General features: G+C 35.2%; 1 protein-coding gene across 19 annotated transcripts in view; it reads left to right on the plus strand.

The window, feature by feature from the left end:
- Positions 1–16,874, plus strand: part of LOC100141714 (uncharacterized protein) — a 63,472-nt gene that overhangs the window by 7,584 nt on the left and 39,014 nt on the right. For all 19 annotated transcript variants that reach the window (XM_015980223.2, XM_015980224.2, XM_015980212.2 and 16 more), the window contains exon 3: positions 12,939–12,995. In XM_015980223.2, the coding sequence (XP_015835709.1) occupies positions 12,939–12,995 (57 nt within the window). The remainder of the gene's footprint in view (positions 1–12,938; positions 12,996–16,874) is intronic.

Below are 16,874 nucleotides of genomic sequence, written 5' to 3' on the forward strand. Positions count from 1 at the left end.
ATAAAAGGGCGGATTAAAAAGTGCGCCTTGTAAAAGTTTAATATCGCCGATGTCCTCTCAAACCGCAGGTGTTGCATTAAGTCAAATCCCACTCTAGAGCGAAAAAATCCCTTGTGGGCGTCCCTATTCACGGTGCACTTTGAGCTTGAGGGTGTTGCTGAAGGTGTCGAAAGCGCGTCCTGCTTTATCCCGGGCAAAGGGCGTGCTAGCAGGGCGTTCACCCCTCAAGTTCCTCACAAAGCCGCTAGCTGCCAGCAGCGCTTCTATCGATTATCCTTGCAGTTACGTCACTCGGATGCTGTAATCTAGTAGGTGGCTGCATCGGTGTCTGTTCTCGCTCGGCCTACTGTGATGGACTACCGTTCGGCCTACGATACGACCTAATAATTAATGAACCAAACTGTGCTAATAATCCGTGTTTCACTATCACTCACTGAAAACAAAACACTTGTGCTTTAGTTTTTAGGGTGCGTAAGTATCACGGACAATCATTGGGGCCCACATGTGGCCGATTTTTCAGACACACCCTGTATGTTTTTTTTCTTTGAATCTAAATTTGATTTTGTTGGAATAATCGCGGTGACAGTTCCATTTCGGGTCTGAAACCAATTTAAATTTTAATAGCCAGCAATTACGTCGACAGTGACGTACGGTTCCCTATTTTTGCGAACCCTTCAAATCCGGGCCTGGTTTTTTAATTAAGATTGAGCAGACTTTGCTATTATTCATCATGCTCCAGACACAAAGCCTAATTAAGCGAGACGTCCATTGTTCCATTTTTCGGCTTTTTAGCAAAATTAGACACGTTTCAATGCTGGCAAGTGTTTTGAATTGAAAGACAGTGCGAACATGTTGATACGGTGGAAAAATAAAGATAAGGACAAGGAGAAGTGCGAGAAGCCGGCCAATCAGAAGCAGACGCAGAAGAAGAAAAGGAAGTTTGGCAGAGATGGAGGTAATGTTTTCTGTGATAGCAAGACTTAGTTTACTTTTAAAAATGTTCGATTTCAACCCGAGGACAACAGCTCATTTTTTCACTTAATAGTCTCGAGTCGATTACAAAATATCCTCGGACTTTTTCAATCCTTGGGGATGTTTCAGTTGTTTGTACCGGAACAACGATTTTTTAAACCTGTAGGTGGTGACATTTCTCGATCAAATTCGATCAACTCGCTCCATTTGTTTTACGGTTTCCTTCGAGCATAAATCACACCGTATTTGATTGCTCCAAGACTCCAAATTAATCTTCTGTTCATCGGGGCCATAAAACACGAGCGAGGATTAACTCTCAAGTCGTAAAAAGCGAATTTTTGACACCTTTAATCCCACCAAACTCTTGTAACTTTAACATTAATAAAAACATTAATAAAAATACATTTTTCACTTTTTATTCGTTTGAATTACGATAATCCGAAAAATCGATAATGTGGAGAACCCCTTCCAATAATTAGTGCGGATAATAAAGGTTTAACTCCATTTATTTTTATTATTCACTAGTCACAATACAGAGTGTTTCAGTTTAGCATTCGCACCTTTAATGTATTTTTTTTGCTTTTTAGACAAAATAAAGTCTTCAGAACTTGGAAAAATATTGTCATTTTTTACATAACTAAATAAACGCTTAGAAAAGGTAAATTTTTGCTTATTTTCGACTAAATTTGGTGTTTTTTTTCGTTACTAGGGTGCTAATACCAAGTAGGTTGTGAAAGTCTAAACGCATTCTTATACTGTCATTAATGTCATTCAGAAATTTAATGACATTATAATAATGAGAATTTTTTTATGCTTGCAACATTACGGTGACTACATTGTTACATTTTGCTACCCCGGAATAATGGTACACATAGTTAGGAAAGTTTGACGTAAGGTTCATTTGATTTTGGTAACAACGCCTACTTTGATGCACAAAAATTAAAATAGTAAAATAATTGAACGTGAATTGACTCAAGTGCTTGTCACAACTTGTCAGTGGTCCAAGTCGCGTAATTAGGGCGGGATCGATTTTCGTGGGATTTTTCATTCGGGAAAGAATTTTTATATAAGGGACGAGTCGAAAAGGGAGTATTGGACCGCATGTTGTATATTACATGACCGTTCGTAACCCAGTTAGTGTATCCAGGTATGTTCAAAGGCGGCTTGGCATGCGCGAGGCCGACAACCTTCACATCGCGGGAGGCTGCGGATTGCCTACAACAGTGTAGTAACAACAGGTTACCACATTACTCGTGCCCTATAGTCCGGTGTGAAAATTTCGAGTTACGCCACCGGTCCTAGTGTTTTAGATTAGTTAATAAATGGAAATAATGTCAGTGTTTTGAACGCTTTCTAACCCGGCGCCTCCACCATTTTTGAGCGATTGTTAATTGAAAATGTTTGTTTGGCGACATTGTGTGTCTTTGGAAGGTAAGTGAAGTGGATCACGCAGATAGAAAGAAGGAAGTCATTGTGTATTTATGTCGTGAATAGTTGAAAAAGTGAATTTTTCGTCTCGCGTTTTTTCCTGAAATTTTAAGTACGCGATCGATTGTCAAGAAAAACCTTGAGACACGTTACAGGGGTGATTAATTATTAAACGTTTCGATAATAAACCGGCCGAAAAATCAACAATGCATGAGGCCGAACATTAGACTGTCACTGTTAAGTCACAACCAGTCATTTGTTTGAGACAAATGATACAATTGGAAAGTTTAGGTTTACTTTACTCTTATAATTATTCCAGACGCGACATAAAGCCCCCTATTTCCCTTTATAATCAAAATTAATTAAACCGACTTTTCCCAACTCTAGATATTTCAGATAATTGAGACGAGTAGAGTGTTTGAGGAATTAGCCAACTTTGCAATTTCCTATTTTTACCGAAAGTTTCAGCGTATTGTTTATTTTTTTGCGAGAGTTGATCTTTCGTCCGGCTATATTTGTGGGGCAAAAGCAAACAGTAATTCGTCTCAAGTTTGCAAAATTGTTGACTCAAGCAATTATCGCGTGCAAAACCCTCGACTAGGTCTCGGCTATGTAATTACTTAGCAGAAGTAATCCACAAAGGAATAAAAAGACGGAAAAAAATAAAATAAAACACGGTTTTTCCGACTGCGAAACGACCGTCTGTTCGTATTTATAACTGCAAAACTACAATTTTCCGTAAAATATTTGGGACCCTTGAGGATACTACATCTTAGTAAAACCGGACGTCTGTTACGTTCTCTATTTATTACCGCGAAGTCGGTGATAAAAATGGATACGGTGCAGATTTATTGGGGAAACAAAGTCAAGGGTACGGAGATCTAAAGGCTAGGATGTGAACCAACGTACAAATAAAACGCTCCCGTCCTTGATAGTTCCGCTAATGTCGCCAGAGAGCGCACGTTAAGTTCATAATGCAAAAATATTTAAACCGTTGAAGATAGAAATATGGTCTCGCGGACTTTTTAAAACAAAATTTAATTTTTTACAACTTTCTCTTTAAAATTTTTCTTGTATCATTAAGCGTATTTGCAGCGTTTTGAAAAATACGGAACGAAGTGCAAATTTTAAATTTTAAATAATTTTTTTCAAGTTTCTTATCAAAATTTTAGTCGTCAGTCCGTTAAGAGTGCAAAGCTCAACATGTCTGCATTTTTTTCTAAGTCATGAGTGAATTGGTTGGATTTCAATTAGTTTAAAACGATTTTATAACGCTCGAAGCGCCCTCGTTTTTACTCTACTGTACTATTTTTTTGGGTTTAGAAAATCCTATGTGTCGTCTCCTAACTTATATTCCTCCCTAGTCGGTGTGATTGTTGCAGGAAACGGCTGACAAATTTTACCTTGAAATTCGGTTAAATATTCATATTAATGTTCGCTTGCTTTTAGTATCGACTGAGGGAAACCGGGAGAAAACGTGGGTGATGTATGTTAGATTGCCTAGGTAGGGGTTGTAAACAATGAACTTGAGTTATGAGATTCATTTTTAACAAAGATCGGAGAGGAACAGCGATAAATTAACAGGATTATCTTATTAGGGAATATTTTGCAACCCAATTAATTTCGCAAACGAAACAACATTCTGTGATACGAATTCAGCCGAAAACGTTCTAGTATTTACCTAGCTTGTCCCAGAAAGAGAAAATTTACATCTCGCTTATCTTCTGTTTAATTTACTTGCAAGTATCTAGTTTAAAAAAATTGTTATGCGCTTTTCAATTAAAACCGTGCACAATAATTATTATCACCTCCGTAAGAACACTTGAGTTTTCTTGGGGCGAAATTTTCGGCAAGGTGTGATTGTGATGCCACATCACGCCCTTTTATTAAAACTCTATTTCCGCCTCACCGATAATGCGCAAATTACAGCTTAAAAGCCGTTATTACACATTGATAAAGTGTGCTTCCAATATCGGTTTCTCCGTTATGTTGACTTTGGAAGGCAATAAAACCACTTGGCATTACGAAAGCGCGAATATTTAAACCTTGCATGTATAAATAATCGGAAAATTGTGCGATTAAAGCGACACTTTTTGTGTGGAGAGAACGTATTTTACTTTCCATCATGCGACTGTCACCGAAAAAAATGGAATTTCCCGCAATTCGTTACGCGGGTTTTTCACCAAGTAATTGAATTGTCCAACTTGGCCATTTGCTAATCCCATTATTTGTTCGAGGATTTCCCGGCCCGAGATCAGTAGTCAAGACTGTTACAAGGGGAAAATCGCCGCCGTTGGGGTGCATATTATTTCCTTTTGAAATTCCTCGGGCCAGTGAAAGGAAAAGGCGATAACACTCAAATTTATTTGTTTGGTGGCGTGATTTAAAATATCGAAAAATTTCTTTGAGAGCGATGTCGTAATTCCGGTGAAACTTGCACAACTGTGAAGCATCCGTTTTTATGCCTTTTTGCCCCATCTAATACATTTACAACGGTCGTAAATCATTTTTATTTCTGAAGAATGTAGTGGGACGCGAAAAATAATTCGCCCGATCCGTCTTTTCTGTCGATAGGAGAGGATAAATTGGATGCTTTATCCACATCGTCATATATGCGGACAAGACAAATCTGAATTTTACCTGAAGTTGCAAAAAACGATGAAAAATTGAGCGGAGGTAGCTGGAAGAATAGACTGAGGAAGACTTGATGACGGTATCTATGGGAAAATTGTTTTGACCTTTCTTTTATGCGATCAGAACGATGAAAATAATTTCAGGGCGAGAGGTTGCCCTTTGTGGGCGTCTATCAAGGAAACTATGCTTCAATAATTATTTTAGAAATAATGTATCTAAACTTGGAATAAATTAATAAAGTTTAAAAGGTGGACTCGTATTTTCATTGGGATAAAAAACCATCAAGAATGAATAAAATTAATAAAACAGAACAAAAAAGCTTTTCATGTCCACACACGATGGCGTTTATTAAATTAAAAAAGTAAAAAAGCTCTTCTGTCAATTAATAGACACACTGTTAAAATTTTCACCCTGCTTATGACAGATGATGAGTGAATTGCTCTCACATTTATGAAATTATATATCAGGGTGTAAGAACACATGATCCGTTTTATTATTAGCACGCATCCAACAGAAAGAATAAAATGAATTAGAAATTTAAAAAAGTTTACAATTTTTGCCGCTATTTTGGTCGATTACGGGTACGGGTTCCGGCTACAGAGGCGATCAAAGTTTTTCACTAAAAAAATTCATAACTCAAAAACTAAAAGTCGTAGAGCAATGCGGTTTATTCCATTGAATTTGGCGGCTCATTTTCTGATTTATACGAACTTTTCATGAGATTTAAAAATTTCATTTTTTTGCTAGAATTTCCTGACACTTACCTTCAAGAAAGTGAAAAAATTATTTATTTTTAAATTCGTTCTATCATACTATTTCGTATTTATATATGCCTTTACAACTCTCTAGAGTTGTTAAAAGTCCAAAAAAAGTCCATATGTTCGATTTTTTGATGTTTGATTTTTTCAATTTTCGTCGCAATTTTTTTCGATTTTGGGTACCTGGAACATTTGTTGAGCAATAGCTCCGGAACTATCAGAGATAACCCCATGAAGTTTATTATCGTTGGAAAGCTCTTTGAATTATCTATTTTTTTCAAAAAAAATTATTGTTCTCCGACTAATAGTTTTTGAGCAAATTGCAGATAAATGCAAAAATTGGTAAAATTTTAAAAAATTCATAACTAAAAAACTATTGGGAATTTGGCAATTTTTTCGATGCCAGTCGATTCCCCGGATCATTTTGCATAGGTATGGATCAAAACAGTCCCACTTTTTCGAATAGTTTAGTCGTAATTGGGAAAATAAAAAAAATTAAAAAAAGTTAACACCCCCCCCCCCCACAAAATGGTCAATTTTAAAAGTGTCTCAGAATCGAATAAAACCGAATATATCTTATAGATTTTGATGTGCTCTTTCTGATCTAAAAAGGCGTTTTCTCCTAGCTCTTTTAGTTTAGCCGTAATCGGCGTTTGAAAATTGAAAATTTTTTGCGAGATATTGCCTTGAGTCCTATGCCATTTTGTAGAGTTTTTTATTCCGGTTATCCTCCATTTTTCCGTTTCTCGATATCTTTAATAGTTTCGCCGTAATTGGCGATTGAAAATTGAAAAAATGTGAAAATTGAAACCTTTTTTGCGTTTTTCTCGGAAACTGTAAGACTTAGAGCAACGAACAAAAAATCATCTGATAGCGCTTAATTTTCTCTATTTTTTCGATTAAACCCGGAGCCGCTCCGGGCAACGGTTCCGGCTACAGAGGCGATCAAAGTTTTTCACTAAAAAAATTCATTAAAAAAAAACTAAAAGTCGTAGAGCATTGCGGTTTGTTCGATTGAATTCTACGGCTCATTTTACATATTATATCGATTTTTCACAAGAATTAAAAATTTAAAATTTTTTGCTTAAATTTAGGGTAGCCATTTGTCATAGTGGAAAATTTTATCCAACAAAAAAATTCATAACTCAAAAACTAAAAGTCGTAGAGCAATGCGGTTTGTTCCATTGAATTCAGCGGCTCATTTTCTGTATTATACGAACTTTTCATGAGATTTAAAAATTTAATTTTTTTTTGGTAAAATTTCCTGAGTAATAACACTTACCTTCAAGTAAGTGTTATTACCTTCCAAGAAAATGAAAAAATTATTTTTTTTAATTCGTTCTATCATACTTTTTCGTATTTATATATGCCTTTACAACTCTCTAGAGTCGTTAAAAGTCCAACAAAAGTCCATATGTTCGATTTTTTGAGGTTTGATTTTTTTAATTTTTGTGGTGATTTTATTCGATTTCGGGTATCCGGAACATTTATCGAGCAATAACTCCGGAACTGTTAGAGATAACCCCATGAAGTGTATTATCTTTGGAAAGCTCTTTAAATTATCTATAATTTTCAAAAAAGATCATTGTTCTCTCTCTTATAGTTTTCGAGAAAATTGCAAACAAAAGCAAAATTAAATCATATACTCAAAAATTCATAAAAGTTCCACTTTTTCGAATAGTTTTGCCGTGATTGAGAAAAAAAAAAATTTGAAATTGAGAAAATTGTCCCCACCTGTTAAACAATCTCTCAACTCCTGGTGTCAGCACCCATCTTTTCTTACTCATTTCCTGTCTCCATCCTCCGATCCCTGACCCGCCCTCACATCCGCCATCAATCGGCTTCCTCGTGTCGTCGTCTGATCGCAGGGGTTGTTCTCGTGTGTGTAACCCAGTGACGTTCTATTATCGACCTCCTCGCCGAGGTGCACCGCGTTGGGCGGATACAGAAGCTAGTCACGCGGTGGTCGCTGCTCGCTGCGGACGTCCGTCGCGCATCTCCTTGGCGCTCGCGCTCTCGCAGTCGTCCTTCGGCCTCTTCGCAGCCAAAAAGAGTCCTGTGTCCTGTGCCCGTGCTTCTGTGGACTGCCAAGGAGAAGGCACTCGTGCGTGATGGATCATTAGTTGTGATGTGCGCGTTAAGCCGCCTTCACACTCGATCATTTTATTTCGAAAACGTGACGCTGCCTAATTACGGCCAAAATGGTCGACGCGGTTACGTTTTTAAACCGAAATCAAAAGCTCATTGACCCAAATCCTCTCCGACACGTTTCATTATCAATCATACGAAAAACGCAACAGGGGATTCACTTCCTGACCTCGTTTGCTTATACGCTGCTTTGATAGATGGGGATTCTTTGATTTAATGGGATGATGAGTCGATACGAGGCTAATATTAATAATGGAACGCTTCTACTTCCGATAACTACTACCAAACATGAATTTTATACAACTGTTGCCGGGAATATATCCACTGCGATCTATTATTAGAGTCACTTGGAACAAAAGAAAAGAGAGTTAGTTTCCAGTTTGTTAGGGACTGTCTGGAACATGTCAGTTGTGTATTAACGAACTTTTCTAGTTCAGTTTTTACAAACGAAATATCATGATTTTCTTAACTAATTTAGCTAATTTTTCTCACAAGGTCAATTTAATTGCTTTCTTAATATCCACAGCTAATTGACTATTTGTGCGATTATGACAAGTTTTTATTTAATTTAGCAGTATTTAAGTAAAACCGTTTGCACTTTTAGTTTTTGTTTTTTAACCACTCATTTGTTGTATTTTAATAAAACTTAGTTGTTTAAGTTTTAAATAATTTTTGAAAAAATGTTACTAAACGTAAGCAGAAAAATTGCCAAAGAAAATTTGGAGACGACTATGCAAAAAATAGACGAAATGTGTAAAGAAGTATTAAAAAGACAATCCTTGAAAGTATTAAAGTATAAGCAAATTTGCTTCACATGTTTTTAAACAGAAGAAAAGAAAGTCCTCTAGTTGTCAAAAAACTTTTAAAAATAACCTAATTCATCAATTTTTAATAAAAAAATCATACGTGCAATTTAAAGAAAAACGTTTTTAATTTGATTGTTTCGTAAAAATTGTTTAAATAAATTCTGTTTATTTTTACTAGAAATGACTAGCAAACTTAAGGTGACCAACTTCAAAAACATTCAAATCAGAATGTTAATAATAACAAAAATACAGAGTATAAAATAATAATACCATAAAGAAACTGATGAAAAACTTAGTATTTTTATAACATGAGATCGAAAATATTCTAAATTAGAGTAAGCTGCGGCTGTGGAGCTTTAGCCACACTTTAGGTTACTCTAATTCGGTATATTTTCAATCTCATGTTATCTATGTAAGTAACTTGAGCCACTGTTAATTTTTGTGGTCAAATTTGACGTGAACGTAGAACAGGATAAAGCAGTAAAAATCTAACTTGTTCTTATCAATTTTGTTTTTGATTTTCTTAAAATTATTCCGTAATATTTTTATGAGTAATGCCAGCAGATGAGGGTAAAAGTGCGAAAACTGGTACTTTACAACCTTTATTTTATAGTTGGTCGTAATAAAGTTTGTTTTACTTTTTTGAAACATCACAGTGCATATTTTGTAATTTGACGTTTAATACTAGTTTATGGCGTGAATAAATAATTACGTGGATATTTGGCTAAAAGCGAAATAGTATCAAAATATGAGTCAATCAAATTTTATGCCATATATTTAATGAAAAATACGTTCCACACCGTTAGGGCTTAAAAGCTCAATTTCGACCGTTTATTACAAAACTTTTCAATCAACTATAGTTTCATTAAACCCCTCAATTTTTTACCTGGCTACATCTCATTGTCAGTGAGGAGTTCCAACTGCATCCTGCCGGAAACGCTTTTATTTAATTACAGAACGTGACAAAGAGCAGGTCTTGAAAGCAATCGTCTAATTTATGAATTTTTATTTCGCTGAAAGCTTGCAATTAGAGCGTGTTTATTTTTCCACCTTTCATTAAATCACTCGACAATCAATACCTCCCCAGTCGGGGGTAACTCCAGGAGACACTCCACTCCACAGGTTTGTGTTTTTTGGCGGCACGTGCCCACTTTCGGGGTTAAGTAAGCAATTTGGTTAACACCCATGTCCGTTTGTAAAACATTTGTGTTAATGTAGCGGCCTGATCACGCGATGGAGGGCGTATCTGGCCATATTTGGGGTAAAACCTCATCAAATATTATTTAACGGTTATATCCAGGTCAACGGACCGGGAATTGTGGCTCACAAACACGATTCAGCTCTAACGACTTTGCATTTATTTGATTTCCGGCTGATGACGAGGAAATTAAAGACAGTCGCTGGATCCTGAGACGGTGACATGTGCCCCATAATTGAATTTTTTCTAATCAGAATGCCTAATGAAAAAGAAAACACATTTTCCGCAGAGGAAATGGGGTTTTTTATTGTGGAAAAGTATCGACTGGGGCTGTGCCCCAGATTCGACTCATTGCAAAAGTGAGCTGCTTGGTAATCATTGCTTAAGTTCCTTGGAAAATGGGATGCTTGGGTTTTTCACGTCCGTTTTAGCACGATTGGGTTTGTAGAGACTTGGAACAATAGGCGGAGCATTAATCACTTATCTGATACGAAAAACACGAAACTTTGTTAGATAACGTGAAAACAATAGGCGCCGGTTGGGTTTGGTGGGGTGGTGACCAACAAATTCAATGAATTTTTCAAAAATTTACGTTATGAGTATTACAAAATACTTGATAGTTTGCAAGAATAAGTAGATATTTTGCTTTAAAAGCGATACCAGCTATATCGAAACTTTTAGATAAAGCCAAAAATTATGCGTCTAATGATATTAGTAAAACAAGTTAACAAATTAAAAGATAAAAACAGTTTCAAAATTGTCATAATTTTGGTGAAAAAAGAAACCGAAACGTCGGATAATTCACCCGAAGATGATTTAGATGAAGGTTCAAAAAATTTGTAGTATCTAGCAAAAAATGCATGTGAGAGTGTGAGATAGATTTGGAGCCTTTAAGAAATTTTGGCATTTTAAATTTGAGAGATTACACTCTACAGGGAGATCAGAAGAAACATTTAAATGATAATGACTGAGTCTGACAATGAAAATCAGTACGAAAGTAAAACTGGGACAAAGCTTTTCATTTTTTGATGATGAACACGCAAAAGCAGCAATGACAAAAATTGTAAAAAAATTTAATTATTAACATGAGAATTCTTTTTAATGCACATTTTAAATTATTAATACTTCATAAAATATTATCGAAGGTTTTGGAAAAGTAAAATCAGAAAGTTGTATTTTATGTTGTAGGCTTTTTTATATTTTTAAATCAAACTAATTCGGAATTAAGTTTGTTGTCATTTACATTGCATTGATAAATGTTAAGTTAATCACGAAATAAAATTTGATTGCAATTAAAACGTTCTATAAATAAATTTATAATAATTATTAAAATTTATATTTAGATGTTATTAGCTGTTTGAAAACTATATGTAAACGCCAACGTCGCGTTTTGTCTCAAAATTAGTTGTTATAAATTATTTATGCACTTCAAAAAAATAATAGCTAATGTAATTTATACTTTCAATGAGAGATTTAATGCTTAAAAACTATTTTACAATTTTATCAGTTGTGTATTTAAAAAAATAATTCGGTAAAATGCGGCGGCGTTTTTATAGTTTTAAAACAGCTAATATATTGTTTTGTGCCAAAAATTGTCTCTAGTACCAAAAAAATTATTGGAAATTAAGTTTATTCACTGTGTAGTTTTCAGTATAACTCACATTTAATCGTAATAAAATTTTAAATTATTCGCGATTTATTTGAGTTTTAAAATGGCAACTTAATTTAATTGAACTCTAATTAAACTAATTACTAATTAAACTAATATGAATAGGGTTATTATTTACATGGGAAAGGTTTAATTAATCACAAATTAATGTTGTTGGTTTTAGAATGTCGTTAGAAATATATTCAAAAAATACATATTTTTTCAGTGACTCAGTATGAGTTTCATAATTAATTTTTATTATGTATACTAGGGAACTGCAGAAAACTGTTGAAAAAATTCACATACAAGAAGAAAAAATAAAGAATTTAATGGCAAACGCTGAATTCTGTACGGTTAGTAGTTTTTGAGTTAGCTATAGTAAAAATATACTTTTAGGAGACATTCTGTATTTACTCATTTTAAAAAGCTACTAGAAGTGGCCAGTTTTGAAATAAACGCACTGTATAAGAAACATGTAAAATGAAAAGAAGTTTTAGTTCCAAACTAACTTTTATTTTAGTGTTAATAAAGAATAAAGTCGATTAATGTTTCTTTCTTGTAGTCAGTAAAGTTATTGAACATTTAAACTTTTAGGATGTAGTACAACGTATACTGCTTTTTATTTTGACTAAATAATAATTAAGATTAATTTCCTCAACCGTATTAAATTGCGAGTAATTAATGTATAGTCAGCACACGTGCTATAAATTCCTCAAACCGGCTATCACCCCAAGTGTTAACCCCGCATCTTTCATATCACCACGACCACACATGCAGTGTCCAGCCGAGTGCATCGCCACAATAATTCATACCCTCCCTTATCACTTTTCTGATCTCGTCCGTATAACACGATTTCCGGCCCCTATAACCCATTTATACAACCCTTGAGATTGCAATAATCCAATTCTGTTCTTCACCGCTTAGCATTTGTGCTAAAAATACGGTCTATATTTATAGTATATTTCCAAGTCAGTTTTCTCCAAAAATTAATAACGCGTTCAGCATGTGTCACTTTTTGTGTTCAATTGAGTTGAGTGTGACAGACGGCTTTCAGTGGCTTAACGCAATAACATTGGGCTAATTTCGAGCGTGAAAGATGTGCTCGAGGTGCAGCCGCTGCTGCAGGAATAGCGTAGACGACGAGGACGTTCCTTCGTCTGAGACGTGTTCAGGTGGGCAAAAGTCTTGGCTCTCCTCTAGGTTTGTGATATATCGAGCTTTCGCTCCATTAGTCCTCGCAGTTGATTGTAATCTTCTTCGGCAATCTGTTATCGGTTGATTCTGCGGAGAAAGCTAATTATCTCGTGCTATTAATTGTACTGAAATTGGACATTTTTGTGTTGTAGATGAAGAATGGAACGCCGATGGCAAGTCCGGAAGAGGCGCTTCGGGGAACGACAGTGGTAAGTAAAGTCCCGAGATTTGCATTAAAAACGGGCAATGTTTTATTTGATGGTTTATTAATAATCGTATTAAAAAGTTAAATTGGATTTTGTATGAAAGCTAAATCATTTTCAATGATGTCTCAAATTGGACCGAGCTAACGACCGGCAAAGAGCCGCAGAACACGACAGGTTTATGCAAAGATCCGAGATGATTAAATTCGTGTTGTGGAACATAAATGTGGAGGTTTGGGGTGGTTACGTATGAAATGTTATTTAATTCAATTAGGGGATCTTTTTATGCCTATTGAAAGACAAAATAAAGGCTTTTCTGCTCTCTTGTATTTTTAAATGAGTTAATAAACGCAATTTCTGAAATGAGACAAAGAAGTTTTTAATTACAGTGCTCAAAAAAAAAAGAATATTGCTTTTTTATAATCCTGTATTGTTTTATTTGCCAATTATAAAATTAACAAACTTAAAACATCGATTAAGTTAACAAAATCCATAAATAAACATAAATTTGTAGTATATTACAGCATTTTACATGTTTAAGAGGGTATTTTTTCTAGAAAATTTTGTAAAATATTATAAAAAGTTAGAAATTTTCTAATATCTTGTACTAGGTATTGATACTTTCTGAAAAACATATATTTTTTTTCAGTTCGAATCAGTTCTTTTTTTAGAATGAAATAGTTAAGTCATTTGGCTCCAAATATTTTTTTAATTTAAGAAGAAAGTAATCTTACGGTTTATGTGACGTTTTATCAATTTTTTTAATTTTAGAGTTATTTTATTTTACTTCCAAAGACTTTTATTTCTCATATTTTCAGTATTTTAGCTTTTTAGTTTCTTAACTTCCATTCATATTTATTTTGTAAAATTTTTAGTTCTTCATTGTTTCACTGTATCATAATTTTAGTTTTCCAACTTCTTAATGTTCTTACTTTGCTGTTTTTTTGCTGAATACAAACACAACTCATTTGAGAAGTTCGATATAGAGACTTGTTCAGAAATGTTTAAAATGTAGGGCGTGGCTCCTTTTCGTTTTTCGCTAATAATTGGTGCAAAATCAGCCTTTTAAGGGCTTTTCTCTTAGAAATGCTACTTTCTGTTCCACAGTTTTAAATGTGAACACGGCCTGTATTAAAAATAGCTTAGATCTAATAATTGAGCTGCGCTAAGGAGGGGTGTGTCAAGCCCAGCTTTATCACCCGCTAGCTCTTACGAAAACGTCGACAGTAAAGTGCTACTTAGCCTTAAATTATTAATTCGTATTTACTTAGCTAATTACCTATTGTGGTGGCAACTAATTAAGTAATGGCTTTTGTTTCATTAATATTAGGCTGTCAACCGGCCGTCAATCATCAAGAAAATGTGTAGACGTTTCAATAAACGTAGATAATTCTTTTGTCTTTGAATATTACATGAGAGAAGCGTTCGAGAGGGCTTTGAAAGGCCCGGCCTCGGCCATATTGACGTGAATTGGTTTTAAAACCCGGTGTTTCCCCCGAATAATATCAGGGGCCAAGACCCCGCTATTTGTCTCATAATTCATACTTTATAAGCAAAACAGATGTTTCAAAGGAGGTCTTGCCTATTCATAGTGTTGTGTGTATAAATGAATCAGTTCGTGTTATTATGCTAATTATGCGCATTTGAGTTTGAGAAGGGCCGTTTAAATTTTTATTCTCGCGAGATGAAACTCGATTATTCAAGTAATTTCGAGCAAATGCGGATTTCCATCATGGATTTTCTAGACGAACAAATACGAAAACTATTAGACTGCAAAAAGGAAAAACGTGCAGGCATACCGACACACAGAGAGATTGGATTTTTCTGAAATTGCCTTTGGAGCGAAGCTGAGTTAAGACAGTTCAGTTTTAATTATATCGCAAACTTTCAAAAATCATTAAGCGAATTCCGGCTTTTTTTTCACGTGAATAATCGCCTCTTGTGTTTAATTTACTTGGCGGTATTTATCTCCTTGTCCCGGAGTTAATTTACGAGCCACCTAGTGGCAGTGCAGCCCCGGACTGATGCAGTTTTCCTTCTTGTGCTGCTCCACAGCGGAGCGCCTTGTAACTACTATCGATCCAACACCTCCGCTTAAATTCATTGAAGAAAATAAGGAACGGTCTTAATCGCCGAGGGAGTTTTAACACTCGGCTAGAGAAGAAGATTTAAAATGGGATGAAATTGCGCGCGTGTTTCAGTTTGATTAAAATTGCGTTTTGCGCCCATTCAAATATTCAATAAAATTTTTACAAGGAGATATGATATTGCCTTCGGTATATTGGGTTGCCTACCTTGTAGACACCGTAAATTATGGGCGCGAGCTCGAGGGGTGCTTTAAAAACCCCCATAAACAAGAATGTAAGAAAATAACACGGCGGGACTTTCCAGCACGGAATTTTATTGCGTGGGAGTGAGTTTGGGAAAAATGTGACGGGGGAGGAAATTACTGTCGCTTTCCGACTTAATTAATCATCGGATTTTGGGGCGAGACATACTGCTAATTCCGATGGAACAATGCACTGCGAATGTGCGACCTATAATGGGAGAAAATTAATTGAAATTTCCCGGAAAGTAAAATCGGGAACAGGACGTACATAGACGTTAATAGATAATGAGGTTTTAAAACAAGACTGTTGAAAACGCAACAGAAGTTTTTTTGTGTGTCTCAGGATAAAAAAATCAGGAATTCTACGTTTGGTGCAAAAACGGTAAATTGCTTGGTTGAGTGACGGCCAGAACGTCCTTAGTCTTTGTTTCGTGAGATCGTTTTGTCCCGATCGTCACACAATGGGGATGTTGTCCCGATTTAGAAATTGAGGAGTTCACGTGTCCATGATTGATGTTTGGAGCATTGTTCGGGTCAATGGAACCCATCAATGTGTGAAGTCTAATCCATCGTTTATTTTAACAGGGAAAATTTGAAAGTTTTGAGGGGACGTCAGTCTGCCACAAATCGCATTAAACATGCAATTTCCTCGAGGATCGGAAAATTATTAAGCGGATTGAGGCGGATTTGTAAATTTTAGATTAGTCGGCAAATTGCCATTGAGGCAAATTTTACTTGTGCCACCCACAAAAGCGCGAATTACCGAACCGTTTAAACAATTGTGTAATAAATTTCCAGACCGCTTTACCTGAGAACTGTTTGCGAATGTATCCCTGGAATGCAACCCTTGTTTCAAGTTTTAATGAGGAAAAACTGAACGGTTTTTTCGATTGCAGTGTTTTATAATAAAGCAATAGAAAGTTGGGAGAATGACTACTTTTACGGTCTTCCAAGTTGGAACAGTTCCAAGTTAAATATCAGCTCTTGAACTAAAATGTGTGGTTCACATCTTAAACTACATTGTAATTTATTTAGACAGTGTAAGTCGGTCGAAGCTCTCCATCATCTGTTCATTTGATTTGGCACCATTCTGTGTTACATAAACCAGTCTATGTTTCATGTTGCATTACACCCCCGGAAATTCCGATCGGGTGAAGTCCCTCGCTTTATGGCACAAACGCTCAAATAAAATTACAAGAAGTGGCTCGAAAATTCAATTTGACCATTATGTGATGGCACTTGAGTTGTCGCACTTGTGATACATTGAAATGCTTTCTTGAGTAATGCACCCACGTATACTGTAAAATATTATTTTTTGGCCTTCAAACGGGAAAAGAACCTTTAAACATAACAACTAAAAGAAAACTTCAGACAAAAAGATTTCATGTCAAAACAAAAAAGAACCTTTAAACAACAATTATATATTAATAACAGCAAAAAATAAAATTAAGACATCTTGTCAGTTTTAACTTTTATAACTTTTTCAGAAATACAAATAATTTGATAGTTTACATTTTTGTGAACTTTTTTTTCTTAGTACTGTGTTTGAATTTAAA

Source organism: Tribolium castaneum, chromosome 5, assembly GCF_031307605.1.
Source record: "Tribolium castaneum strain GA2 chromosome 5, icTriCast1.1, whole genome shotgun sequence".
In the NCBI taxonomy this organism is placed as follows: domain Eukaryota; kingdom Metazoa; phylum Arthropoda; class Insecta; order Coleoptera; family Tenebrionidae; genus Tribolium; species Tribolium castaneum.